The sequence below is a fragment of the Vulpes lagopus genome, chromosome 11, assembly GCF_018345385.1.
Source record: "Vulpes lagopus strain Blue_001 chromosome 11, ASM1834538v1, whole genome shotgun sequence".
In the NCBI taxonomy this organism is placed as follows: Eukaryota; Metazoa; Chordata; class Mammalia; order Carnivora; family Canidae; genus Vulpes; species Vulpes lagopus.
In genome coordinates, this window is record NC_054834.1 from 77450735 (window position 1) to 77478570 (window position 27836).

Genomic DNA, 27836 nt, shown 5'->3' on the forward strand with positions numbered 1-27836 from the left:
CTGATAGGTTCCTGCAGTAAAGAAAGCCTAATTTCCTGTTTTCTCATGGAGGCCTTTTTTCTTATAATTTACACCTACTAATGTCTTGCAAAATAGACTTTGAGGAATACTAGGCTAGACTCCCCTCCTGTTTTACTTCTGAAAAACCAAAGCTCAGAGAAGAGGAGTGATCTGGTGAAGGTCTCTGAGCCAGGAGAATCAGAACTGAGTCAAACCCCAGGTGTCCCATCTGCAAAGAACATCAGAGCTGAAAGAGTCCTTTGGGACCATCTAGTCCATCTTTACCTCTATCCCCGTCCCATTTATAGATGGGTAAATTGAGGCTGGGAGAGAGACCATGATTCCTTTCCTCCCACAAGATTCTAGACTGGGCCCCCAACCTGACTCAGTCTGGTGCCCTGACATCCTACAGAAGCCCTGGAACCAGATTATCCTCTTCAGCCTGCCCTATACCCTCCCCAATGAGGCCAGCTTCCATTGACCATCCCTGTGCTTTTCTTCACCTTTTTTTCTTATTCCCAGGAAATTCCTGAGCTCTGGGTACACACTATCTCCTATCTAGATCATCCTATCTACTCAACTAGCTCATCAACCCCACGGCTTCTGGGCTTTGGTTTCTTTTGTGCCCTGCCTGGTGTTTAGCACAGTGCTGGGCCTAGACTCTAGACTGTTCCCTTAGGATGGGTCTGAATTATCAACCTGGAGGAAGTACGGCATACTATATAGACCGTACTGTGTGGTTTTTAGAGTGACTATTGTTTAAAACTCCGGAAGCGGGATCCCTGGGTGGCGCAGCGGTTTGGCGCCTGCCTTTGGCCCAGGGCGCGATCCTGGAGACCCGGGATGGAATCCCACGTCGGGCTCCCGGTGCATGGAGCCTGCTTCTCCATCTGCCTCTCTCTCTCTCTCTCTCTCTCTCTCTCTCTCTGTGACTATCATAAATAAATTTAAAAAAAAAAATTTAAAAAAAAATAAATAAAACTCTGGAAGCCTGGGGATCCCTGGGTGGCACAGCGGTTTGGCGCCTGCCTTTGGCTCAGGGCCTGATCCTGGGGACCCGGGATCGAGTCCCACATCGTGCTCCCGGTGCATGGAGCCTGCTTCTCCCTCTGCCTGTGTCTCTGCCTCTCTCTCTCTCTCTCTCTGCGACTATCATAAATAAATAAAAAAAATTAAAAAAAAAAAAACAAAACAAAACTCCAGAAGCCTATCCCTGGAATGTAGGTCAAGGGAGCAAAGGATCCCCTATAAGAAGGGCTGCGCTGGGCCTGGGTTTTTATCCCTGTCTTCTCACACCCCAGGTGGCTTGCAGACTCACCTCCTTGGCTGGTGGTGGCAGGAAAGCTAGAGCAGGCTGGACTTAGACGTGGGCTCAAGGAAAAGGGCCACAGACCTAGGAGGAACACATACCCTTCCCCACCCCACCCCACCCCACCCCACCCCCCAGAACTAAGCAACTTGAGGCCCAGGCAGGGCAGCTTCCCACCTTCCACGACTCAGAGCCAGCCTGGCTTCTTCCTTCCTCCCAGGACTGCCGCCTTTTGTTAGGAAGGTTTTCCTTCCTCTGCTAGGCACCCAGCCTCTGCCTTCCTGAGCCTCCGCCCTCAGTGGAAAGGGCAAGGACAAGAAAGGCAGTGAGCTTCGTCCCCAGCCCCCAAGGGCCACAAGCTCCGCAGCCCTGCTGGCCGGGCACAAGGCGTTCTGGCCTTCTGGGGGCTCCGGCTGCAAGCAAACTCCTGAGGTGCCCCAGGGAGCGGCGGCTCTAGCCGGGAGGCCCCTCCCGCTCCCCAAGCCCCAGCCGCCGAGCCAGCGAGCTCCGGCCCTAACTCGATTGTGCGCCGTTAATCACTGAGTGTGCGGACGGGCGGAGTAAACAGGCTGCCTCCGAGGTCGCCCAAAGTCATCAATCCCTGCCCGGGTCAGGCCTTCAGAGGCTGGGGCTGGCAGGAGGCGCCAAGGGGCGAAGAAGGGGGGGGGGGCGACCTTGGCAGAAAGACTGATTGCTCACAGTCAGAAATAAGGGGGAGAAGGGGAAGGCGGTGTGGATACATTCACATTGGGGACCTTTAGGATAGAGGCAAAAGCAATAATGGGGAGTCTACTGGCCTCGCTCTGGCACCTACTAGCCGAGCGACTTTAAACAGATTACTGAACCTCTCAGTGCCACAGGTTCCTTTTCTATGAAATGGGTATAATAATTCTACCTATTTCATTAGGTTATTACAAAAATTAAATTGGTTTTTAAAAAAAAACATGTAAGGGATGCCTCTTTGTGTGTGTCTCATGAATAAATAAATAAAATCTTTTTAAAAATACATGTAAAACACTGAGAATAGAGCTCCCTGTTTGTTAAATAAATGGGGCAGCAGAATGAAAAGCTGGGGGAGACGCTGGCTTAGCAAATTCTCAGTATATCCCTCTTTCTTATTTTTTTTTAAGATCTTATTTATTCATGAGAGACAGAAAGAAAGAGATGCAGAGACACAGGCAGAGGGAGAAGCAGGCTCCATGCAGGGACCCTGACGTGGGACTCGATCCGGGACTCCAGGATCACCCCCTGGGCCAAAGGCGGTGCTGAACCGCCGAGCCACCTGGGCTGCCCTATCCCTCCTTCTTATAAATGGCCCAGAGTTCTCAACTAGTTAGGCTCCACGCCGGGGCCAAGATCTACAAACTGTGAAGGAGTCCAGATGGCAGACTGAGTTAACCGAACCTCTCTGGGCCTCAGTTTTCTACCTGCAAAATGGAAATCCTCACAGCACCGTCCCCAGGGGGATGTTCTGAGGCTTACGTAAAGAAAAGTGCAGGTAAAGCGCTCATCAATGTGCCTTGTAAATGCTGCAGTGAAGGGTAGCCCACCCCGATTTCCTTCCGAGAATTGCATCTTCACCCTCCCTTCCGCGCCCCTGCCGACCACCGCCTGCGCCGTAGGCCTGCCAGGCACGACCCCGCCCCGCCCCTCCCGGCCCGAGCCCGGCTGCCAGAGGGCGTGGCGGAGGTGCCGAGCGCGGCGGGGACCTGACGCGCGCCCGGGGCAGCGGGGGACTGCGGGGAACCGCGGCTCCAGCCTCACCACGCCGTAGGCCGAGAGGCCCACCGACGTGCTTGCTGCGCCCGCGCCCGGGGCGAGGGTCTCGCTGAGAGGTTGGCAGGAGGGAGAGCGGGCGTAGGCTCCACTCGCCCCGCTCGGTCCCACTCCTCGCCACCGTGGGCTTCCAGCTTCGGTGTCCGTTCGGGTGGGGACTCCAGGAAAGGGTTTACACGGTCACGGGGGCCGGGGGGAGGGGTGCTACGAGGCAAGAAAGCCAACGTAGCCGGCCCGGGACAGGGTCCCCGAAATCGGCCCTGCCTCCCCCGGGTGTCTCGTCGGGTGCGTGGACTCAGCTACAGAGGGCTGGAAAGAAGCCTTTGGGGACCCGGCCCGAGGCGCCCCCCAAAGCTCTGCACCGCTTCTCCCCAGGAGTCTCACGTTGGGTCAAGACGAGGGACAGGGCGCATACACCAGATAGCGGAAAACTTGGGGACGCGGTGCCCACTGACCAAGCGAAGCAAAGTCGACGCCGTTAAAGAGATTTTTTTTTTTTTTTTTTTATGATAGTCACAGAGAGAGAGAGAGAGAGAGAGGCAGAGACACAGGCGGAGGGAGAAGCAGGCTCCATGCACCGGGAGCCTGATGTGGGATTCGATCCCGGGTCTCCAGGATCGCGCCCTGGGCCAAAGGCAGGCGCCAGACCGCTGCGCCACCCAGGGATCCCTAAAGAGATTTTTCAAGCCGTGTTTGACCGTAGAGGTTTGAGTGCGAGGCACGGACCTCCACAGCGCTGGGGAAGACGCCTCTGGCCTCGGTCTGGGGCAGAGAGCGCTTGGGAACGCCCAACCGGAACGCCGCTCCTCCCCGAGGCCCCGTGCAGCCGCGAACCGCAGGCTCGTCCAGGAGGCGTCGCCTCGGAGCCCAGCATTCATCACCCCCCGGCTCCTGTTGCCCCACCCGCCAGAAGGACGAGGGGGCGCTCTGCCCAGGTCCAGGCCGCGTAAGGTCCAACCAGAGCCCATCCATTCTCGGGAAGCCGACCTCGAGGCTTCCGGGCGGGTAGGGCTGGGCTGCCCGGAGCCCCGCCCCCGCCCCCGCCCCCGCCCCCGCCCCTGCCCCGGCCCGACGGTGCCTGCACAGAGCCCCGCCCCGGAGGTGAGGCGCCCGGTACTTGGAGGAAGATTGTTCCTCGGAGCCCCTAACTGCAGAACCGGATCGGAAAACGTTGATTTCCTGTCCCAAGATGATGCCTTTTGTTGTGGCCACTTTCCCCCGGCCCCGGGTGTCAGGTACTCAGAGGCCGGTTACTAGGCCTGACTATCCGCAGCCCCGCCCTGGATTTTAGTTTCTTCTTTTATCTGGGAATTTCTCCCAGAGTATCCCCCACCCCCCACGTTGGGGAGGTGAGGGAAGAGGCTGAGGGCCTACAGCAGCGGTGGGGCGGGGGGGGGGGCAAGGAGGGGTGCCGGCAGGACGACTAACTGCCGCCATCCTCCCCACCCTCGGGCTCGAAATCGAGGTCACCTCCCACAGCGGGTGAGACCCCCCAACCCACACCCATTCCCCAGGAAGCTGAAGACCAGCCAGTTCGACCTCCTAGGTCTGGTGGGAACGAGAAGGATCGCCCACTGCAGCCTCTTCCCAGGACGGAGGAAGCTACGCTGAGAAGCGGCACATGTATCTGGGTCTGAGCCTCTGACGCGGGTCCAGGCTGAGGGCGACGGCTTACACGGAGGGGCTGCGGCGCAGAGCCCCAGCACCAGCACACTCCCAGAGCGCGCTCACTTCCCGTCCCCACCCCCACGCAACCCTCAGGCAGGATCCCCTGCCTTTAAAACATGCACGCTGCCCCACGTACCACGACAGTCCCTATCATTCCCTGTGACTCCCACCCTGACCCCAGCCCGGGGATGGCCCCCGACGCGCTGACTGCACCCTCCACGGAGCCCTGGGGTTGCGCGCCACGGGTGAACCTACTCATCTGTAAAATGGGAATAATAGAAACTCCCTCGGGGGGTCGTGAGACATACACCAGCTAAAGACTGTAGAGCGTTTAGCAGCGCCCGGCACGTAGTAAGTCGCCAAACGAGTTATAAGGAACGACGATCATGGCTTTCGCGGGCAGTGAACGACCGTGCCACGCTTAGCCTGCAACCAAGGGTCGACCAGCCCCGGCGGGGAGGTTATTTCTAACTCCAGTGACAGGATGAAGAAAAAGACCGAGAGAGGGGCACGAACTTGCTCAGAGAGGTTCAACTGAGAAGAGGCAGAGTTGGATTCGCACCCAAGGGCAGCTTCTCTCCTCCTGCACGTGAGGCTGAGAGAAGGGGCCCAGCCCCGCGCGCGCGGACAGCCCCGCGTCCCTTCGGTGGCCCGGAGCCGTGAATCCTCAGCCAAGAGACCCAAAATAGCAACCAGCAGGAGCCGAGCCGCAGGTGTCCCGCGCCAGCCGGCGTCCCAGCCGGCCAGAGAGAAGCGGAAAGCGGCTGAGGTCAGGCCGGGCCGCTCCCGGCGGCTGGGGGTCGAGCGGGGGTGGGGCTGGACCCCCACGTGCGCCGCCTGCGGCTGCTTAGCCAAGCCCTTTGTCGCGAGCAGCAGCGTTCGTGCCTCACTCGGCAGCTTAAAATAAAGACAATGTTCCCAGCCTCCCTGCGGCTAAATCCGGCGCGGGTGCGGGGGCGGTGAGAGAGCCGGGTGGGAGAGCTGCTCCTGGCCCTACCTCCCTTCTTGCCTCAGTTTCCCCATCTGGGAAGGGGACCGAGCCAAGTCTGGGCGGGCAAGAGTCATACAGGCTGGAGGGAGAGGGGGTGGGCATCATCCCCCTGCCTCCGCGGCTTCACGGCCTCCGGGAGGAAGCCGCCTGGGACCGAGGGGGCACTCATGAAGAGGCAAGGGAAAGCTGGACACCCTCCCCTCTCGCCTACAAAATAAGTGTTTTTATTTCTAAAGGGACGTGTGCAGAGGCGGTGGGAGAAGAGAAAAGGGAGACCAAGGAGATTGGGGGGAGGGGGCAAGGAGAGAGCCTGATTCAGACTCGGAAATGGATGTGGAGCGTGGAGGCCTGACACCCCCACACTCAGCCACGTGTACGCGCACAAGTACACGCAGCCCCACCGCGCGCACCAGCCGCAGCCGCGACCACAACCCGAGGACCGCCCAGCAGGGGGCAGCCGAGTCAGCGCCCACGGACTGGGGACTGGTGGAGTTCTGACCCCACCCCTGACCCGCTGGTGGGCCCTGGGGTGCGAGGGGGTTGCTCGGATTCCTCTCCAAGCTGCAGTGTCTCCTCAACTTCAGAAAGGAGGTGGACTGGTTGCTTGCTCAACCCTCAGCTGGCTTAGAGAAGCAGAGATCCCCCACATGTACCTGCCACGTGTGCCCACCACCTGCCTCCCATGGCTGCTGGTGAAGCCCCAGGGACCCCAGTTTCTGTTCCACCTGGCTCCGTTGGCACCTGGGCTCCAGCCTGAGGAAGCCCTGGGTTACCCTCAGGTTTTGGGAATGAGAAGGGGTGCTCGGTGGGGAAATGGGCAGGTGGAAAGTGGTGGAGCAGGTCCTCACTCCCTGGCTTAGAGCCACTGGACCTGAGTCCAAACATTTGCAGCCTGTGTGTGAATCACGCCTCTGCTCTTCAGTTTTCTCATCTGCATAATGGGATTAAATAGATGGATCCCTGTCCATCCTACCTTCCACCCCAGAGCTTCAGCATGGCCCAGGGGGGCAGAGGACACAGCAGCCCAGCAGAAGTCTCCCCAGCTCCTGTCCCTGGTCAGCTCCCCAGGAGGTCTCTAGGGCCAGGTGAGGGCGGTGCAGAACCCACAGTCTCTATGGTAAAGGGCCCCCAGGGGTTCTATCTCTGAGGAAACTCAACCAGAAAACCAGAAAAGGTGAGGGGCGGTGCAGGGGGTATTAACCAAGCAGTGGGGCTAAAGGAGTTGGGGAAGAAGGGCAAGTTTGTCACTTCCCAGATGCACACCTGTGAGCCCTGAGTGGGAGTCAGGGGAGACAGAGTTTGACAAGCTGGGAGGAGAGCTGTCTGTCTGCCTGTCTGTCTGTCTTCCAAGTGGAAGCTGGGGGTGGAGCAGGCAGGGAGGTAGAGGCTGCCTCCCTTGTCAGAATTAGCAAGTTCCACAGTTGGGCAACACTCAGACACACACCGAATACAGACACACGTGTATACACACTTCCTGGTTCCAGACCAGGAGGGTGACACCTGCATTTACACAGGTTGCATGGTATTTCAGGGACACTCACGTGGGAGGGGACACTCAGCAGCACGTGTGGTGGGCACACGACCCCCACTCATCCCTTCCCATCAGACCCCCATATACCCTCACACCCGGGTTAGCAGCATGGACAGACGCCAGAGCACGCAGCCCAGCACGCGGGGACGTCTGCCCAGCCCCTGGGGCGGGTGCACCAGCCCTCTGGGTCTGTTCCAAGTTGGAGCCTCTCACGTGAGGCCCAATGTGTCATTTCCAAACAGAAGGAATCTAGCTCCTTCGCAGCAGGGAGGAAGAGCAGGGTGTGGGGCTGGGTGGGTGGGTGGGTGGGCGTGTGGGCATGTGCAGGGGGCAGGGCATGTATGTGAGGGAAACAGGCGTGTGAATGCCGGGGCATGGTGCACATGGGTTAGGGGCTCTAAGGTTGGGTGGGGGAAGGAGCCCCAGGAAACAGTGTGCCTTTGTGAGGGTGTGTGTGTGTGTGTGTGTGTGTGTGTGTGTGTGTACCGATGAGTCTGTGTGCAGTGGGTGTGGGTGTTTGTCTCCCTGTATCCGCCTTCTCTCCCATTCTGGACTTTTAGCCTTCCTGGGCTCGTTTTCCTCATGTCCTACCTCCTCCCTCTTGGGGCTCAAATTAGGTGCCCTAGTGGAGGGGGGGGGCACGCTCCAGGACCTAGTCCAACCCCAGACGCTGCCTGAGGCTTTCCTCCAGCTCCCCCTCCTTTCCTTTTCTCTCTCTCCTCCCTCCCTCTCTTTGCTCTCCTCCTTCCACCACCCCCCCCAGGCTGGCGTGCCAGGGGGTGGGACATGCCAATCACTGGCTGTGCCTCTCCCGGCTGCCAGCACAGGGCGCAGCTCCCCCCACCCCCCGGAGCCAGGTGTTTGGGTCCCTGGAGACGCCGCCGGCCCCCCGGGGAAGGCAGTGGGGCTGAGGATCCTACAGACCCTTCTCCAGACCCATGGTGAGTACATTTGAGAGGGTTTGGGAGGGGCTCCACTGAGGCGGGGGCGGAAAAAGCAGGGTCCTGGGAGCAAAGCAGAGACCAGGACTAGCAGGAAATGGGGAGGAACTCCAGAGAGAGGAGGGGGCCCAGGAGGGGTCTAGAAGCCAAGGGGACTCTGTAGCATTGGAACTGGCTGCTCCAAACACCCAGTCTCGTGGCTTTGAGCAGATACACCTAATGTTTTTCTGGAGTTCAGCTGGCAAAGGCGATGGAGACCCCCCCCCCCCCTTAGGAAACTGGACCTGGAGCTCAGAGAGATTAAGCTGCTACGTAGCAGACAGAGGACCCAGAATCCCAGGGACAGAGTGGAAAGGGTAGGAGGCCAGAGGGCAGCCCTTGCCACCAGCATCCCGTGGGAGGTTGACACCCCCCCTTCGACATTGGGGTGCCAGTCCCAGAATCTCCTCCTCTTCTCCTTCAGGGAACCCTGAATCCCACCACCCCATCCATTTCCAGTCCCCCCAAGATGGACTGAATCAGGTTGCTGGCCAGATGGACAAGCTGGATGCCAAGGTGGGTATTAGGCCAGAAGCCAGCAGGAGACCAGGCCAAGAGCCCCAGGGCTCTCAGGGAACAAATGGCCACATGGAAGGCCACACCAGCCAGGGAACGTGGCCCTGACGTGTGCAAGGGCCCAGAGGGCCCTCCCTAGGTCCACAGTATCTTGGACTCCCACAGAGTAGATCTCAGTCCTGTGTCCTGGTCATGCAGGGATACTAATGGGCACCCATGCAGGCCCCCATCTCAGTACCCCCAGACTCCACAATGTAGGCTGGTAGCTAGGAACTGGGTGGTCGGTCAGCCCTCACTGGGTCATTCAGATAAGTGCTGCTTCTGGGTTATCAGTGCTAATGAGAGGGATTCACCTCTTGCCACAAAACATACCTACAGCTCCGCTCAGGCTGACCCAACCACCAACAACAACCCACCCCCCCACCCCCGCCCAACTGGCCGGAAGGAGTCAGATTGTCTCCTATAGCCGGACAGTCTCCTGTCCCTGGGTAATCAGCTGCTCACTGAGCTGTCAGATAAGAGTTAGTTCTCTGCCCCCTGACCTCAGCCAATAGGCAAGCCATGATCCCTACTGAGATATAGAAGGCAGGGGAGGGGATGGCGAAACAGGGCTGCAGAAGACTTGACTCTTGTCTCGGGGGCCGGGCCCTGGAGGTCTGAGAACTAGATCCCCAAGTGCAAAGAGGAGTCCAGAGTGCCAAGATGGGGTTGGGCAGAGGTCACATCAACCCTTAAAAGAAACCTTCCCATTGAACAGATGGAGAGATTGAGGCCAAGAAAGGAGAAGGGACATGCTTATGGTCTCAGAAGGGTCCCAGCCCAGGAGGGACCCCATTCCCCTCACCCTCAGTTCAGCACTGCACTCCCACCCCCCCACACACAGCAAGATGATGGGGTGGGGGAGCAGCGAGCGCTGTGAGGCAGGAGCTTGGGCTCCGGCTCCTCGGAGGGGAGGGCGGGCGGGGAGAGGTGGGTGAATATCTCGCTGAGGTTTCTGCTCTGCTGTGATGCCATGGTGATGCCTAGAAGGATGGGGGAGGGAGGGAGCGAGAAGAAAGGAAATGAGGAGGAGAAGTCGAGGATGGAAGAACAGGGAGCAAGTGGAGAGGATGATGAGGGGTGGAGCGCTGCTGATGCCACCTGGCAGAGTGAGGTCTGGGGCCCAGCCTGCTGACTGCTGGCTCTGGCATGGTTTGGCTGAAGTCGGGCAACTGGTTAAAGTCCATCAGCAGTGAGTGTATTTGGCAGTGGTTCTAGGGCTGACGCTCCTGCTCCTCTTCCGGCTCGGCAGCACATTTATGAGTATTCAACTGATGCCTGCTGATCTCCCCAGGGCTAGCTGCCACTCCGGTGGTAACTGTTGAGCCTGGAAATGTGAAAGATTGCATGTGTTTACCCCCTCATTCCCCAGGCCAGGCACAGAGGTAAGAGTTTTGTGCTCCTTTCATGGGTCAAGAGCTACTTTTAGAGAAAAGTTAACCCAGGGGGAGAGAGCCGCCTCTGACAGGCTGGCTTCAGGATTTAGCCTCCAGCAGAAGGGACCAGTCAGAAGACCTGGCCGGAGGAGCGCCCTCCTGTCTGCATATGTAAAGTCCCAGAAGCCCAGCCCTGCAGCCCCTACCTCCTACCTCCTTCTATTCAAGTATCGCCCATTCTCTCCAGCTATTCCCCACGCTCTGCCAACATCCAGGCCCAGAATCACAAGATGGCTTCGCTCTTCCTCCTGAATCTCTTCCCCAGCACCCCCTCATTCTCCGTCTCCCCTTCACAACTTGGCCAGTGGCGACATTCAGGAAGCCCAAGTGTTCAGGAATCCCTCTCCCCAGCGATGGCTCCCAGCCCCCTTCTTCCTCTGGCCAGCCAGATCCCCAGCCCCTGGGGATTGGTCCAAGGCTCTGGCCATAGACAATCTAGCCTGCTGTTCTAGAGGCTCTGACCTCATCCCTTAACTCTTTAAGCCCAGGACGACTTTTTCCTTCCCTGACACTGACAGGGCCCATCCTACACCCGTGCCAGTCCTGTCACCTCCCTCAGTTTCCCTGCAGCAGGGGAGTCAGGGTCTCCTTGGTCCATTTTACAGGTGAGGAGATAGTGACTTGGCAAGGGAGGGGAGGCAAGAACTGGAAGGTGCAGGGTGCCCATACTCTGGAGCCTGACCCCTGTGGGTTCATCCTCATGCCTCTGAGCCTGAAGTCAAACAGAAGGACCCCATGCATATCTCCCTGTGTTTACCCCACAGATATTTATTGAGTGACCATGTGTGCCAAGCAGCAAATGAGGCAGATACAGCCCCTACCCTGCTTCTCAGAGCTACAGCTAGGCACTGTCATCATACATCACACAGATCAACGACAGACACACACACATGCATACACAACACACAGGGGCCAGATTCTAAAGGAAGGACCGAGTCCTCAGTGACTCAAACTATGGGTTGGCCAGGTCAGTCAAGGTGAACGAGGAGTCCGTGGAGTCCACCATTCTCATATGAGGGATTTAGAGTGGGCAGGGGTCCAAAAGGCCTAAATCCCAGTTGCCTCACTGATGAGCTGTCAGGACCTTAAGGTCTCAAAACCTCAGCTGTCACTTTTGCAAATTGAGGTTAATAAAACCCGCTTCACAAGGAGTTGTAACAGGTCAATTAAATCACGAATATAATGCATAGAGCCGTGTCTGGTATATGGTAAGCAGTCAGTAAATGCCACTTGCTATGATAATACTAATGATATTATGCAAAGCTGCCAACAGCCTTCATCAGGAGGCCATGGTCCTAAGCAGAAAAGCACCTCCCTGCTTCATTGCCTCCTTCCGGTACCCCAGACATGAGACCCTCAGAAAATGAGTCCTACCCCATCCCCTCAAAGTTACACCCCCACCCCCACCATTTCTTATTTTCACTCAGCAATGCACACACCCTCACACACACATACAGTCATCCCTATAGAAGGATTATGAAGTTGGGACAGTGACGTGCCCAAGGTCACACAGCAGGGACCAAAGCAGAGCCACCAGGAGCATCCTCCTAAGCAAATCACTGTCCAAGAGAGGTTTGGGGGAAGACCCTTGCTGCTGATGGTGGAAAAAAGGCACAGTTATTGACAGCTCTGTTCTTGGGCTACATCCTAGGGGTTCAAAAGATCTAGGCAGGGCAGCCCTGGTGGTGCAGTGGTTTGGCGCCGCCTGCAGCCCAGGGTGTGATCCTGGAGACCCTGGATCAAGTCCCATGTCAGGCTTTCTACATGGAGCCTACTTCTCCCTCTGCCTGTGTCTCTGCCTCTCATTCTCTCTGTGTGTTTCTATGAATAGATAAATAAAATCTTTAAAAAAAAATATCCAGGCAGTGGCAAAAATCAGGGTCCAATTCCCCAGAACCACCACCCTCCTCCAAGTTGTCCCAGATGGGAGACATTAGCCCCTACAGCTCACAGGGGGGTATAAAGGGAAGTGGAAGGAATGTATACCTCGGAGCCTGCAGGGCCCCATAGAATCCCAGCTCCACCACTTCCTGTGAGACCATCAGCAAGTCTCTTAGCCCCGTTGGCCTCAGTGTCTTCATCTATGAAATAGAAGAATCCCCATTGGGGTGCCCTGTGGATTAAAGGAAATGATATCATATATCAACTGCCCAGCATGCAAAAGGTAATTAATTATAGTGGTCATCAGTGTGGCTATTAAAATGAGTGAGTGGAAGGGACTTTTATCCATTAAGGAGAGGGACTGCCAGCCCCCTTACCTCCAAGGATCACTTCTCATAGGTCCCCATCCTGAAAGCCTTTTTAAAACTCATCAAAGCGCCTGGGTAGTTCAGTTGGTTAAGCTGCTGCCTTTGGCTCAGGTCATGATCCTGGGGTCCTAGGATGGAGCCCTGCATCGGGCTCCCTAATCAGCGGGGAGCCTGCTTCTCCCTCTCCCTCTGCTCCTCCCCCTGCTTATGCTCTCTCACTCTCCCTCTCTCTCTCAAATAAATTTAAAAAAATTTTTTAATTAAACTCATCAAAGCTATAGCTAGCTTTTTTTTTTTTTATTTTTATTTATTTATGATAGTCACAGAGAGAGAGAGAGAGAGAGAGGCAGAGACACAGGCGGAGGAAGAAGCAGGCTCCATGCACCGGGAGCCCGATGTGGGATTCGATCCCGGGTCTCCAGGATCGCGCCCTGGGCCAAAGGCAGGCGCCAAACCGCTGCGCCACCCAGGGATCCCTATAGCTAGCTTTAATAAGAGCTTGTGATGGGGGATCCCTGGGTGGCGCAGCGGTTTGGCGCCTGCCTTTGGCCTGGGGCGCGATCCTGGAGACCCGGGATCGAATCCCACGTCGGGCTCCCTGAATGGAGCCTGCTTCTCCCTCTACCTGTGTCTCTGCCTCTCTGTCTCTCTCTGTGTGACTATCATGAATAAATAAATAAAATCTTAAAAAAAAAAATAAGAGCTTGTGATGGACAGAGGTTGCTATGTCCCCACCCCCAAGGAGATGTCATTCCAACCTCATCTGGGAGAACCCAAATGAGCCTTCAGTCTCTGCACCCTCCACTCAAGGATTTGGGTCCTGTATCAGGGCTCTGGAAAATCTCCCCACCTGCCAAGCTGGTCCAAGTCCCCTACTGTACAAATGAGTAATCTGAGGGGTGCCTGGTTGGCTCAGTTGGTGGAACTTCAACCCTTGATCCTGCGGTTGCACTGAGTGTAGAGCTTTCTTTTTCTAAAAATAATAAATTTAAATAATTATTTTATAATTATTAAAAAATTATAATTATTTTAATTCATGAGAGACACAGAGAGAAAAGCAGAGATGTAGGCAGAGGGAGAAGCAGGCTCCATGCAGGGAGCCCAATGTGGAACTCGATCCCAGGACCTGGGATCACACCCTGAGCCAAAAGCAGACACTCAACCACTGAGCCACCGCAGTCCCCCTAAATACATTTTAAAAAAGAAAAGAAGAAGAAAAAATAAACAAGAACTCTGGGGCCTAGAGAGGGGCTATGCCAGAGTCTGTAAGCTGAAGGGCGCAGCAAGAGGTGGCTGGGCTATGGATCAGAATGAGGAGCCAGGAATAAGTGGGGAGAGGCTTTGGATCCCATTAGTCCCATAAACTGGCAGATGCAGAGAGGCCAGGGAAGGACAGGTTAAATGATTGCTGAGGATCACACTGCTGGGAAGAGACAGTTTTGAGGGAGGACACACACAAAACTCACTCATCAAGATAACTAACATTGAAATGTAACATTTTTAAAAATCAACTAGCAAAAAAAACAAACCACAATCAAACAGCAAACCAGGCAGCCCACAGGCGGGCCATGTATTTTTGTAAATAAAGTTTCATTGGAACCAGGGCCAGGATCAGGGTGAGTCATGTGTGATAGGATTGTTTGTGTAAGTGCAGGGTTGAACCCTGCCTTTGTTTAAAATTTTGTTCATGATGGATTGTTTTGCATCAATTTCCTTTTTTTTTTTTAAGATTTTATTTATTTATTCATGAGAGACACAGAGAGAGAGAGAGAGAAAGAGGCAGAGACACAGGCAGAGGGGGAAGCAGGTTCCATGCAAGGAGCCCGATGTGGGACCCGATCCTGGGACCCCAGGATCACACCCTGGGCCTAAGGCAGGTTCTAAACCATTGAGCCACCCAAGGATCCCCTCTTTTTTTCTTAATGTAATCTCTACACCCAACATGGGGCTCGAACTCACAACCCTGAGATCAAGAGTCACGGGCTCTTTCTAACTGAGCCAGCCAAGCGCCCCATCAATTTCCATTATTTATTTATTTATTTAAAGATTTTATTTATTTGTTCATGAGACACAAAGAGAGAGACGCAGAGACATAGGCAAAGGGAGAAGCCTGATGCGGGACTCAATCCTAGAACCTCAGGATCATGCCCTGAGCCAAAGGCAGACACTCAACCACTGAGCCACCCAGGCATCCCCTTTTTTTTTTTTAAGATTTTATTCATTTATTCATGAGAAACACAGAGAGAGAGAGAGAGAGAGAGAGAGAGAGGCAGGGACACAGGCAGAGGGAAAAGCCGGCTCCATGCAAGGAGCCCGATGTGGGACTCGATTCTGGGTCTCCAGGATCATGGCCTCCGCCAAAGGCAGGCACCAAACCATCGAGCCACCCAGGGATCCCCCTATTTTTTAAATATTGCATTAAATATCATTTTCTTGACTACTGAGTTTGGGGGTACCTCAAATTTTACACCCAAGGCAAAACTGTCTCCCTTAGGTCCTCCTAGGCCTGGCCCTGCTGCGGTGTGGGACCAGATCCGACACTGGAGGCCTTGGCACTGCATTGAGGGCTGCGCCGCGCCCAGGCAGACAGGATGCTCCTGGAGCTGCCGAGGGTGTGGCCTCTGAGGTCAGCAAACTCATCTTGTCTGACTCAGGCTTTTCAGGTCTTGGCCCCGGGGAACCACTGGTCCCAAAGCACCAGAGGTTGAGGATCAGGAAAGGGAGGCAGCACCAGGCTATGAGCTAGGAGACTTTGGGATATACCATAACTTCTCCCTTTACTCTGGACCTCAGTTGCTCTGTCTGTGTAATTGGCACTAAATAGGCACCTGGGTGGCTCAGTCGGTTAAGCACCTGCCTTCGGCTCAGGTCATGACCCCAGAGTCAGGGGATCAAGCGTCAGACTCCCTGCTTCTCCCTCTCCTCTGATCCCATGCTCATTCTCTCTCTCTTTTTGACTCTCCCCCAAATAAATAAACAAAAATCTTTAAAACAACAACCACAACAACAGCACTAAGTTCAGATCAGAGGGCCAGAGTTGTGCAGGGCAACCCTGTCATGGGTGGTGTCATACCCAGAGAAAGCCCCAGCAGGCACAGTCTGATGCCAGCCTCCAGCCCAGCACTTTACTTTGGTTATGGGAAAAGGATGCAGCAAAACTCAGTAAGCAGGCCAAATAATATTTCAGCATAATATTTTTAAGATTCAAATTGGCATGCACCTGGCTGGTTCAATCAGAAGAGAACATGATTCTTGACCTCATGATCATGACTTTGACACCGTGTTAGGTGTAGGGATTATTACAAAAATAAATTAATACAATTTATTTATTTATTTTTAGATTTTATTTATTTATTCATAAGAGACACAGAGAGAGAGGCAGAGACATAGGCAGAGGGAGAAGCAGGCTCCCTGCGAGGAGGCGTCTCAATAAATACAATTTAAAAAATAAAATTCAAATTGGCATACTGTGGCCTCCAGGCCAGCCATCTGTTTTTATAGATAAAGTTTCATTGGCACAAACTGCTTGGGCTCAGATCTTGGTTCCTACCTTACCTGTGTGATACTGTGCCATTCTCTTGCTTTTTTCAACCTCAGTTTTTCACCTGTGAAATGGAGAGAAGAGCAACCTCAGTCACAGGTGCCCGGTGAAGATTACAGGCAATAATGCACATAAGCACTTTGAGCAGTGACTGCCACTCAAGGAGAACTGAATAATAGCAATGATCATTATCATTATTAGTTGCTATTGTCATAGTATTAGAAATTTCTTTTTTTTTTTTAAGATTTTATTCATTTATTCATGAAAGACACAGAGAGAGAGGCAGAGACATAGAGGGAGAAACAGGCTCCTCCAGTGGAGCCTGATGTGGTGGGACTCTGTCCTGCGTCTCCTGAACCATGCCCTGAGCTAAAGGCAGACACTCAACCATTGAGCCACCCAGGCATCCCTAGAAATTTCTTTTAAGTTTATTTATTTAAGTGATTTCTATGCCCAACGTGGGGCTCGAACTCATGACCCCAAGATCAAGAGTCACATGTTCCACTGACTGAGCCACCCAGGCTACCCTGAGAAATTTTTAATCAAAGGAATAGATACTTAGAGCACATGAGTGGCTCAGTCAATTAAGCATCCAACTCTTGATTTCAGCTCAGGTCATGGTCTCAGGGTCCTGGGATCAAGCTTTGCATTGGGCTCCATGCTCAGCAGGGGTTCTACTTGGGATTCTTTTTCTCTCCTTCTCCCTATCCCTCCCCCTCTCAAATCAATAAATCTTAAAAAAAAAAAAAAAAAAAAGGAGCAGACATTCACAGGAGGGAGCCTCCACTAGTACACATGCTAAGAGTCAACGGGGACCTAGTGCTCATCATGTGCCAGGCCTGTCCTGGGGACTCAACGCCCATGGACCCATTTCAGCTTCACAATAATTCCTTGATTTATTAGCTAGGGACTAGTCATTCCCATTTTTCAGCTGAGGAAACCGAGGCTCATGGAAAGTATACCACTGGCAGGTAGTAAATGGTAGAGCCTGTATTCAAATGGAGACAGTCCAGCTCACGCTGCCCAGACTCTTCCACCATGATGTCCCCTGTCTCCTTGATGTGCAAACTGCCCAAAACACAGGCACACACTCATAGCCACAGTCCTTCTGGCTCATTCATTCACACTCCAAAGAGTCCCTCTCAAACACCAACACCATGACCAGTGGAGATGAGCTCCACCACACACCCTTGGTCACACACTGTCCCAGCCACGCACCTCAAGGCCTTCCCCCGCCCCCCCAGCAGGCATCGATCTCCTCACAGTCATACAGCACACTAGTCTCTCTGCCACAGACCTGGTCCTGAGGAGTACCTGAGGCTGGTGGGCCCTTGCCTGACATCTCTCCCTTGGAATAGTTCCAATGACACAGTCCCTGAAGCCATAGCTGCAGGTGGAAGGAGACCCCAACTCTTCTGTGGACAGATAGACACCTGAGGCCCAGAACAGGAAGGGACCAGCCAAAACATACAACAGCAAGGCTGTGGCTGAGCATGAGGCGGGCGAGGGCAGGCGCTGAGCAACCCCATCACCAGAAGGTTGCTCAGAGATCTGGCTTTTCCCTTTACCCGCCTTTAGTGCCCAGGCTGGACTCCAGTTTCAAGAAAAATGTAGAGAGGGAGGCCTGGGTGGTTCAGCGGTTGAGTGCCCACCTTCGGCCCAGGGTGGGATCCTAGAGTCCCGGGATCGAGTCCCACATCAGGCTCCCCGCAGGGAGCCTGCTTCTCCCTCTGCCTGTGTCTCTGTCTCTCTCTTTCTGTCTCTCATGAATAAATAAATAAAATCTTTAAAAAAAAAAAAAAGAAGAAGAAAAATATAGGGGATCTTCCCTTTCCCCTTGCTGTCCCCCTGGATCCTTGGACCAAAGAACAGAGTGGGGAGACAGAAGGGGGTTCTCACACCTCATCTGGGGCCAGACCCCCACTGGGAGCTGAGACCCTTGCCCTCACTACCTGCTTTCACTCCAGACTTTCTACTACCAGGCAGGAGTTCAGGTCCAGCACAAGTCCCCCCGCTGCCCTCCTATAGGGTCTCATTTAGCTCCAAACACTGCCCTCCAACTCTCTCATTTCCTCTCTCTCTCTCTTTCTATTTCTGTCTCGGTCACACACACGCGCGTGCACACACACACACACACACACACGGAACCATGCAGACACACCAACATACACCTCCTTCCCCCTATCTTCTCTAGAGCCCTCCCCACCCATCTCCTGCCTTCCCATCTCTCCATATTTGATGGAAGAAGCCTGCTGGAGCTCCACATGCTCAGAGGAAGAGAGAGGTGTGGGTTCTAATCACACTCACCTCCTCTGTCACTGTGGCCAGGTCTTGTAGCTGCTTGGAGCCACAGTTGCCTCAGGGAAATGAGGAGCATAAGAGACCTTCCTCCTAGAAATGTACAACAGTTAAATTAGATAATTCAATTAAGTGCTAGTGCTGTGTCTGGCATGTAGTAACTACCTAGTAAATGAGAGCTTTAATAAAATTGAGTGAAGTGCTTTGAAAATTTGGCAGTGCTGTATACAAAGCGAGTCTCCCAACTCCTGCCACATGAGTTAAGCAAGACAGGAATTAGTAGCAATTTCCCAATGAGAAAATTGAGGCTCAGAGTCTGAATGGTGAAACTGGAAGGAGGGACTCCATCTCGATTCCAAACCACTTCTGCCCCAGTGCTGCTGGCACATCCATTCACGGCTGGGAAAGTGCACTGTAAATGATGGTATGTGGCCACTGGTGAGAAAGGGTGATGTCTGGCCTCAAGCCCTGAGAAGGCAGAGGCTGTGACCCTAGCACCTTCCACCTGGAGATGACCAGCAGCCCAACCAAAGTTCATGTCATCTCTTTTCAGGTGATGACCTCCCCCTGAAGAAGCCCTGTAGTCTGACTAGAAGAAGGGGCTGCGCCCCCGCCCGGCCCCAAGCCCCACCGGGCCACCATGAATACCTCGGCCCCACCCGCTGTCAGCCCCAACATCACCGTTCTGGCACCGGGAAAGGGTCCCTGGCAAGTAGCCTTCATCGGGATCACCACAGGCCTCCTGTCCCTGGCCACAGTGACAGGCAACCTGCTGGTTCTCATCTCCTTCAAGGTCAACACTGAGCTCAAGACAGTCAACAACTACTTCCTGCTCAGCCTAGCCTGCGCTGACCTCATCATCGGTACCTTCTCCATGAACCTCTATACCACGTACCTGCTCATGGGCCACTGGGCGCTGGGCACCCTGGCCTGCGACCTCTGGCTGGCCCTGGACTACGTGGCTAGCAATGCCTCCGTCATGAACCTGCTGCTCATCAGTTTTGACCGCTACTTCTCCGTGACCCGGCCCCTAAGCTACAGAGCCAAGCGCACACCCCGCCGGGCAGCCCTGATGATCGGCCTGGCCTGGCTGGTCTCCTTCATCCTCTGGGCCCCGGCCATCCTCTTTTGGCAGTACCTGGTAGGGGAGCGGACAGTGCTGGCCGGGCAATGCTACATCCAGTTCCTCTCCCAACCCATCATCACCTTTGGCACAGCCATGGCTGCCTTCTACCTCCCAGTCACGGTCATGTGCACACTCTACTGGCGCATCTACCGGGAGACGGAGAATCGGGCCCGGGAGCTTGCGGCCCTGCAGGGCTCCGAGACTCCCGGTAAGGGGGGCGGCAGCAGCAGCAGCTCAGAGCGATCCCAGCGGGGGACTGAGGGCTCCCCAGAGACCCCTCCGGGCCACTGCTGCCGCTGCTGCCGCACACCCCGGCTGCTGCAGGCCTACAGCTGGAAGGAAGAAGAAGAAGAGGACGAAGGCTCCATGGAGTCCCTCACCTCGTCGGAGGGTGAGGAGCCCGGCTCCGAGGTGGTGATCAAGATGCCCATGGTGGATCCCGAGGCGCCGGCCCCCACCAAGCAGCCCCCCCGGAGCTCTCCCAATACAGTCAAGAGGCCCACGCGGAAAGGGCGTGAGCGAGCAGGCAAGGGCCAGAAGCCCCGAGGGAAGGAGCAGCTGGCCAAGCGGAAGACCTTCTCGCTGGTCAAGGAAAAGAAGGCGGCTCGGACCCTGAGTGCCATTCTGCTGGCCTTCATCCTCACCTGGACGCCATACAACATTATGGTGCTGGTGTCCACCTTCTGCAAGAACTGTGTTCCCGAGACCCTGTGGGAGCTGGGCTACTGGCTGTGCTACGTCAACAGCACCATCAACCCCATGTGCTACGCGCTCTGCAACAAAGCCTTCCGGGACACCTTCCGCCTGCTGCTGCTCTGCCGCTGGGACAAGCGTCGCTGGCGCAAGATCCCCAAGCGCCCTGGCTCTGTGCACCGCACCCCCTCCCGCCAGTGCTGATGACCCCTCACCTGCATCCCACCACCCCAGTCCCTGGGAGAGCAGGGTAGGAAGTGGGCAGGGGCTGTGACCTCAGACCCAGGGCCCTGCTCTGTCCTCACCAGGCTTGGGGGGTTGGGGAGAGTGTCCCCTAGGTCACCTTCCTGGACAGCCTAGAGAGACCCTGCCAACTTACCAAACTTTGCTATTCCCAGGTGGAATGAACCCGAACCCGGGGAACTGGTTTTTCTGTTCCTGCTGGGTGGGAACGGGCTCTTCACCAGGAAAAAGGCTAGGGGAGGAGGATCCAAGCTTGGAACCCTCTGTTTGCCTTCAGGCAGGAAATCTGTCGGGAGCCACCAGGGCCGGCCAGGAGAAAGAAGGTTAACATTTCAGTCATCCCTGGCCGAGGGGCTGGCCCAGATTGAGGTGGGAGATGGTCCCCCCTGGGACAGCAGCTGGGAACTGACACCAACCACGGAGAGGAAAGCTTGGTTCAAAGGGCGCACCCCAGGCTGGGTATCCCCTCCCCCCGCAGGCACAGCCCATGCTGCCGGGCCTAGGCACACTCTCCAGGATGGTCCAGCCTCCTTACAAATGTCCCAAGAGTGTCCCCAAGGCAAATATCCAAGCATCAGGACGATGCCACCAGAAGAGACCAGCTTGGCTAGTCACAAACCAAGTCCAGAGGCAGCAGCTGGACCAGGCGCCAGGTGTTCTGACTGCCCCACTATGTAGTTTTCCTGGGAATGAGGGGCAAGGATGCCTGCTGTCCAGCCCCACACCTATACCCTCTGCCCCAGAGAAAGCCTCAGTCCCTCCCTCCCTGGCTCACAGCCACCACCTGGGTGGATCTGTTCCACACAGGTCTAGCCAGGCCTCCCGCATGCTGCCTGCCTCCAGCCTGCCCCACACAGGCCTGGCCCAGCCAACGGGTCCTCTCCTGTGAGCTCCCAGTCCAACCCATGCATGGCCTCCCAGGCACCCTCATCTCCAAGCCTAGCCTGGCCCCAAATGTTCTTTCCTTCTATCCTCAGCAAGTGCTGAGTCTGTGAATAAAGCCACATAACTAGCGGGGGCTACGGGGCCTTCTTCGCTGTGTTGGATGGAGGGCCTAGTCTTAGGCCAGGGCAGAATGGGACACGGAAGGCCCCAGTACTGCTGAATGTGGGCCACTGCTCCGAGGGTGGTCCCAGGAGGGGCAGAACCAAGTCCTGGCTCTGCTGAAACCCATGGGCCCCAGCACTCCAGGGTCCCCGGCTCAGGTGAGTAGGGCTCTCTAATGGGCGGTAGGGAGAGCAGGTGAAATAAATTGCCTTTGCCCATAGCCTAGCATGTTCTTTATCAGCTTTGCCATATGTGGCTGCTCCAAGGCCCTGTTATACCCAGGAGAGCAGAATTGCTCCTAGGCCCCATGTATAGATGGGGAGACTAAGGCCCAGGAATATTCAGGGCTACCCTACAAAGCAACACCCAGGCTTCCAGGCAACTCGCAGCCTCCTGACCCCTGGACTACAGACAGAGGACACCTGGGGTCCAGGCCAAAGTACTCCATAAAGGTGACCTTCAGGCCAGGTTCTAGCATTTCATTGATGAGGGGACCCTAATGCCTAAAGCATAGAGCAGCAGTTCTCAAAGTGTGGTTATCATTGGGGGTCCTCAAGACCACTCTTAGGTTCAATGATTTGCTGGAAAGACACACAGAACTCAGCCAAGCTGTTATACTCGTGGTTAAAATTTATTACAGTAAAAAGATATAAATTAAAATCAGCAAAGGAGAGGTGCCTGGGTGGTTCAGTCAGTGAAGCATCCCACTCTTGATTTCAGTTCAGGTCACAATCTCAGGGTTGTGAGATCAAGCCTCATGTCAGGCTGCACAGTGGGCATGGAGCTTGCTTAGGATCTCTCTCCCTCTCCCTCTGCCTCCCCTTCTACAGGGAAAAAAAAATCAGCAAACAATAATGGCACCTAGGGCAGAGTCTAGGAGAGACCAGGTGCAAGCTTCCAGTCATCTGCTCCCAATGGAGTCATGGGTACAGCATCTAATTCTTCTATGTGACAACATGCATGACGTCCTGCCAACCACAGGGCTTACCTGAGCCACGGTGTCCAATGTTTCTACTGGAAACTGCTCATGTAAAGCATGGCTGACCTTAGCTACTTCATCTCCAGCCCCTCCGGAGGCTAATCTGATACCACAAGGCCCAGGGCCCCAGGTAGGCAAAGAGACTTTTATCAGGGTCTTAGGGGTGCTCTCCCAGGAGCCAGGCAAGGACCAAACCTTTCTTTGGAATGTGCAGGGTTTGGACAACCCAGACCTCCTGGGTTATTAATCCTTGAAGGAACTGCAGTCCTGGCCAGTAACATCAGCATCACCCAGGAACTCATTAGATCTGTAAGTTCTCGGGGTCACTCCAGATTTACTGAATCAGAAACTCTAGGGGTAGAGCCCAGCCATGCGTTTCAACAAGCCCTCCAGGTGTTGTGATGCTGGCTCAAGTTTTAGAAATGCTGGCCAGAGGAATGAGATCCTAGGTGGGGCTAACCATTTGCAGAGAAGCCATGGAAGATTACCCTACACACAGCTGTCAGGACTCCAGGAAGCCTTTGAAAAAGAAACTTTCAACACTATGGGCAGGGACGATCCACTAAAGAGGTGGATGGGACAGGCTGGCCAGGAGCTGGCAGGAGCACTACCCCGGGGAGGGTGATCCTAGGACGCTGACCCCAGACCCCAATCCCTCCTGCACAGTTTTCTGGGTTGTCAGCTCTAGACTCTGGGAGCACCCCTTCCTCACCACTGCTCCCTCATAACACTGAGTCCGCTTTAGGGTTAAATGCCCTACCCTGTGGCGAAGGCACTGGAACAGAAGTCTTGGTGGCACAGAGACCGAGAAAGCCCCAGCAGTGTTGGGAGAGCAGTAGTGCTGCAATCAGATCCAGCTTTCCTGGAAGCCAAGAGTAGGAGGTCAGAGCTGGTATCCGCATCAGAATGGGGCTCGCAAGTGCACACTTGTCCCGGGTCCCAGGTGCAGGTTCTACCTGCCCGTGGCCCCTCGCCACACAACCCTAGGGAGGTCTCTCACTTTCAGTGTCCTCAAGAGGAATGAGTTCCTCCCAGAAGAGTGAAGAGGGCGGGCCAGAAAAGAAAACACCTCCGTGGCTCTACTAAGACTAGTGTTACCACCAGACGAGGGTGTTCTCAGGTAAAGGCCAGAAAGCAAGTGGTTTCAGACCCATACCTTTCCCTACACCTCCAGCAGTGGCTTTATAGAGTCTAGAGTCCCATGCTCCCTGCCAACCCAGAGGGAAGAAATGGGGCTTGCAAAAAGGAGTGTCAGGGGGCAAGCCTGAGGGGAGGGGAGAGGGCATGTGATCCAGGATCCTAGAAATGGAGCCTGTGCCCTGCAAGCCTCTGAAGCAAGATTCCTTCAAACTCAGCTGCCAGAAGACAGAGGAAACAGCTTGAGCTTGACCGGAGAGGGTGGCTGGCCATGGCATCAGTCCACCCCAAACACTACACCCCTCCCGCCCTGAGGGAGTCTTTCTTGGCCCCAGAAACAAGGGCTGTTTCGCAGATGAACAGGAAGCAGGGAAAGAATGAGGTGGCTTTGTGAGTGCCACCTCCTCCCCTTACCAAGTTGAAGCAGACCTAGAGAAGGGGCACCCCTTAGGCCTTTGTCCTCAGGGCCGCTCCCATCATATCACTTGAGCGTCATCTGCAGGCAACCAAGGGTATAGCCCCATCAAGAATCGTGACTCTTAGAACCTGCTGGGACGGCATCCCAGAGAACAGGACCACAGGGCAAAAGATAGAGTAGATGGTCTTGGCCACCTCAGCAACTGCCCCCACATCTCAGTAGGAACCCAAGGCCCTGGAAAGACCAGGTCGCTTGGCTACTGCGCTAAACCCGCCGAGGCAAGCCCGACCTCTCTCCTGCATGCCGGCTTCACCAGACAAGTAGGAGAGGGTTCAGGGGAGACTTGGCATCCCAGAACAGACCCCACAGGCTTTTGGAATCCTCAGTTTCATTTCTTGGAACCTGGCCCTGCTTTTACAGAACAGATGCTGATCCAACTGGACGTTCAGACAGGTACCTGCTCACCTTGACAACATGAAGGTTTTTGAAGCCCAGGTGTCCCACACCAGCCTCAGGCTCTAAAGACTTTGAGGTGATGTCTTTGTTCTTAGCATCTTTGTAACACAGGCCAACTACATAACTCCAGTAATCAGACTATCACACAAAATAGGCCTGAAAATTACTGTCTCTATTCCTGCCAGTCCACATACTTCCTCTGCCCCTCAGGTCTACTCCCCCTCCTGGTGTTCCTGGCCTGGCTAGCACCACCATCCACCCAGCACTCAATCCATAAATCTGTGAGTCATCTTGGACTCCTTCTCCTTTTCACTCCATGTACCAGTTGGTCAGTCCACCCCCCGAACAGTTCCTGAATTCATCCAGTGCTGTCCATCTGTCCTGTCACCATCCCAGTGCAAGAGTTCCTGAATGCTAAAATTATCCTTCAGAGGTTAACAAACTTTTTCTGTAAAGGGCCAGATAGTAAATATTTTAGGCTACGTGGACCAAGAGGCAAAATTAAGGATATAATGTAGGTACTTCTGTATTATAGTCTCTGTCACAACTATTCAGTTCTGCCATTGTAGGCAAAAGCAGCCATAAACATACATAAAATGAATGAATATGGCTGAGTTCCAATAAAACTTTATTTAAATTCCACAGAGCTTTGAATTGCATATAATGCTCATGTGCCACAAAACATTATTCTTCTCTTGATTTTTTTTCAGCCCTTTAAAAATGCAAAACCCATTCTTCACTCATAATGAGTACAAAAACAGGCCAACCAGCTGTAGTTTGCCAACCCCTGACTTAATTGATCCCGTTCCCATTCATTCGCCATGCTTCAGTCAAAGTGATTTTGCCAAAACATAGCTCTGATGGTGCCAACCCCTTGCTAACAACTAGCCAGTAGCTTGAGATAAAAATGCAAGCTCCTCAGCCTCCCAACAGCCTTCTATTCAGCCCTACTTCCTTCTTGAGCCTCTTCTGTGACTCCTCACCCTCACTGACCCTAGACAGACCCTGAAATTCTCCTGGTCCCAGAAGCACCCCAGCCCACTCATTCATGCTCTTCACTTCTTCTGGCTCCTCTGCCTAGAATTTTCTTGCCCCATTAAAGTAGAAAAATTCTGTTTCCTTTATTTACATTCTACTTACAAAATTTCTGACACCAAGTGGTGGGTGTTTGTTTGTTTTTTCCACACCAGCCAATTCTCCAGCATCAGCCAGGTGTCTGACACTATCTACCTGTGGTTAACATCAGATCCCACAAGTTAGGGGCTCGGGACCACAAGACGTCCCCCTCTCCCCCACCAATCTCAAGTAGTGGGTCATGAGGGTACCCATACTTCTGTCTGATTGAGCTACATATTGGAATTCCCACAACTCCTTCCTCAGGTTCAATAATTTGCTCACAGAACTCAGATAAACATATTGACTGGTGGAGGAGAGGAGATGATAAAGGAAAGGATGATTTAAAAAAAAAAAAAAAGGATGATAATAGAGGAGATGATAAAGGAGAATGGACAGATGAATGGTGAGATCCCGAAGGATCTCAAGCACAGGAGCTTCCGTTCCTGTGGAGCTAGGGGGCACCACCGTGTTAGCAACATGAATGTGTTCACCCACTGGGAAACCCTCTGAATCCAATACTGTAGGGATTTTTATGGAGGCTCCATCATGTAGGTGTGATGGATTGTTGACTCAATCTCTATCCCCTCTATCTAACCCCCAGCTGATATGCTATAAGTCTCCCTCCAGCCGTGAATGGGAAGATCCTGGATGTTTATTCATACCTCTCCCCTCTCCTCAAACTTTCAACCTTGGGGAGGCCCCAATCCTCACTCTCAGCAAGTGACCTCATTTCCTATTTCACCAAGTAAATAAAAAACAATCTGGGAGTAGAATTTCACAAACTCCCACAGGTCTACCTAGCTACTTTGTCCTGGCATGTGTGCCTCCTATGTGACAGTGCAGGACCACCAGCCCTCCTCCCCTATCCCCACCCTAGATCCTGTCTCCTCTCCCTCCCACCAAGGCATCTACCCAGCAAGTGTCATCCCTCTGGCATCTCTCCCTCTTGCCCTAAGCAAATGTGCTGTGGCTGCTCACATGCTAAAGAAACCAAAGACTTCTGGTCCCGACTTCCCCCTGCTACTCACTCCCTCCTGTCTCTCTCTTCCTTAATAGCCCCCATCTATGGGCATAGACTCCCAACTCTCTCCTCGGATCTTCCACGAAGCCCCTTCGAAGTTGGCTTTTTCCCCAGCCTCAACCAAAACTACTCTCATCAGGGTCACCAAAGCACTCCATGCTGATAAACCTAAGGGCCAAGTCTCTGTCCTCCCTCCAGCCCCCAGCAGAGTTGTTCACAGCATCTCCCCAATGCCAGGCCTCCAGGGTGCGCCCTTCCACCTACCTCCCTACCCCTCTCTTGCAGGGTCTGTTGCCAGCCCGTCTCTGACCCTGTGAAGGGCTTACACCTCTTCTCTGCCTTCTCTACACCTACCCTACTGCCCCTCTGACATTTTGGGGCTCTCCGTGCCAGCAGCACCCATGACGCCCAGACTCGAATCTCCAGTTCAGATCACTGCACCAACACTGGCGCACATGTCCTACTAACGTCCTGACATCCCCACCTAGGTGTCTGACAAATCTCAGAAGTAGCAAGGCCCAAACTGACCTGCTCATTTCCCCTGTAAAGGCTCTTCCCCACTTCAGCAAAGGCACCCCTCTGCCAGTCTTCTAGTTGCTCTGGCCAAAACCCTGTAATCATCCTGACTCCTCTACATGTGGGCACCCCCGGGCTGATCAGCTGTGGACTGGGAAAGGGTGCCCTCAGTGCAGGGACTTGGGGTCTGAACTTCAGCGTCTCCCATACCCCATCTGGAGACTCTATGTGCACATATTGGCAGTGTGTCCCCTGGTGGAAGCCTCCCAGGCTGCTCCAGTTAAAGGAAAATTATCCTTCCTGCTGCTTGGCACTTGCTTCCTGCCCGTTTTGCAAGTCTGGTCCTGCCTTGTCCTGGCAGTTCCTGATGGCCTTTCAACAAATTCCTTTGCTGCTTAAGAAAGCCAGGAACAACAACAAAAAAGAAAGAAAGAAAGAAAGAAAGAAAGAAAGAAAGAAAGAAAGAAGAAAAGAAAAGAAAAGAAAGGAAAGGAAAGGAAAGGAAAGGAAAGGAAAGGAAAGGAAAGGAAAGGAAAGGAAAGAAAAAAAGAAAAGAAAAGAAAAGAAAGAAAAGAAAAGAAAAGAAAAGAAAAGAAAAGAAAAGAAAAGAAAAGAAAAGAAAAGAAAAGAAAAGAAAAGAAAAGAAAGACAACCAGGAACAGGGATCCCCGGGTGCTCAGTGGTTAAGCGTCTACCTTTGGCTCAGGTCGTGATCCTGGGTCTGGGGATCGAGTCCCACGTTGGGCTCCC

General features: G+C 54.1%; 1 protein-coding gene and 2 long non-coding RNA genes across 8 annotated transcripts in view; 1 reads left to right on the plus strand and 2 right to left on the minus strand.

Annotated features, from left to right (window-relative positions):
• The window catches only part of LOC121501790, an 80030-nt gene extending 78267 nt beyond the window's left edge, over window positions 1–1763 (minus strand). Inside the window, exon 1 of one of the 2 annotated variants that reach the window (XR_005990684.1) lies at window positions 1487–1763. This is a non-coding gene — a long non-coding RNA (uncharacterized LOC121501790). The remainder of the gene's footprint in view (window positions 1–1486) is intronic. The other variant, XR_005990683.1, reaches the window with a different exon arrangement.
• A 1264-nt stretch (window positions 1764–3027) lies between these two features.
• Window positions 3028–21408, plus strand: CHRM1 (cholinergic receptor muscarinic 1). Of its 4 annotated transcripts, none has more exons than XM_041723280.1 (4): window positions 3028–4320; window positions 4600–8216; window positions 8680–8771; window positions 18888–21408. In XM_041723280.1, the coding sequence occupies exon 4, from the start codon at window positions 18975–18977 to the stop codon at window positions 20355–20357; it is 1383 nt and encodes a 460-aa protein (XP_041579214.1). In that variant the 5' UTR covers window positions 3028–4320; window positions 4600–8216; window positions 8680–8771; window positions 18888–18974; the 3' UTR covers window positions 20358–21408. The 4 variants fall into 4 exon arrangements, with proteins under 4 accessions (XP_041579214.1, XP_041579216.1, XP_041579213.1 ...); XM_041723282.1 differs by having other exon boundaries at window positions 4632–8216; XM_041723279.1 differs by having other exon boundaries at window positions 3028–8216.
• Window positions 8778–27836, minus strand: LOC121472175. 2 transcript variants are annotated; one of them, XR_005982792.1, is made up of 6 exons: window positions 24443–24619; window positions 23183–23284; window positions 18344–18427; window positions 16051–16100; window positions 12233–12359; window positions 8778–10137 (listed from the first exon to the last, which is right to left on the minus strand). It is a non-coding gene; the product is annotated as an uncharacterized LOC121472175 (long non-coding RNA). The 2 variants fall into 2 exon arrangements; XR_005982793.1 differs by lacking the exons at window positions 23183–23284; window positions 24443–24619 and adding an exon at window positions 27782–27836.

Coding starts and splice junctions, on each gene's coding strand:
- CHRM1 (XM_041723279.1), top strand. CDS start 18,975: ATGAATACCTCGGCCCCACCCGCTGTCAGCCCCAACATCACCGTTCTG.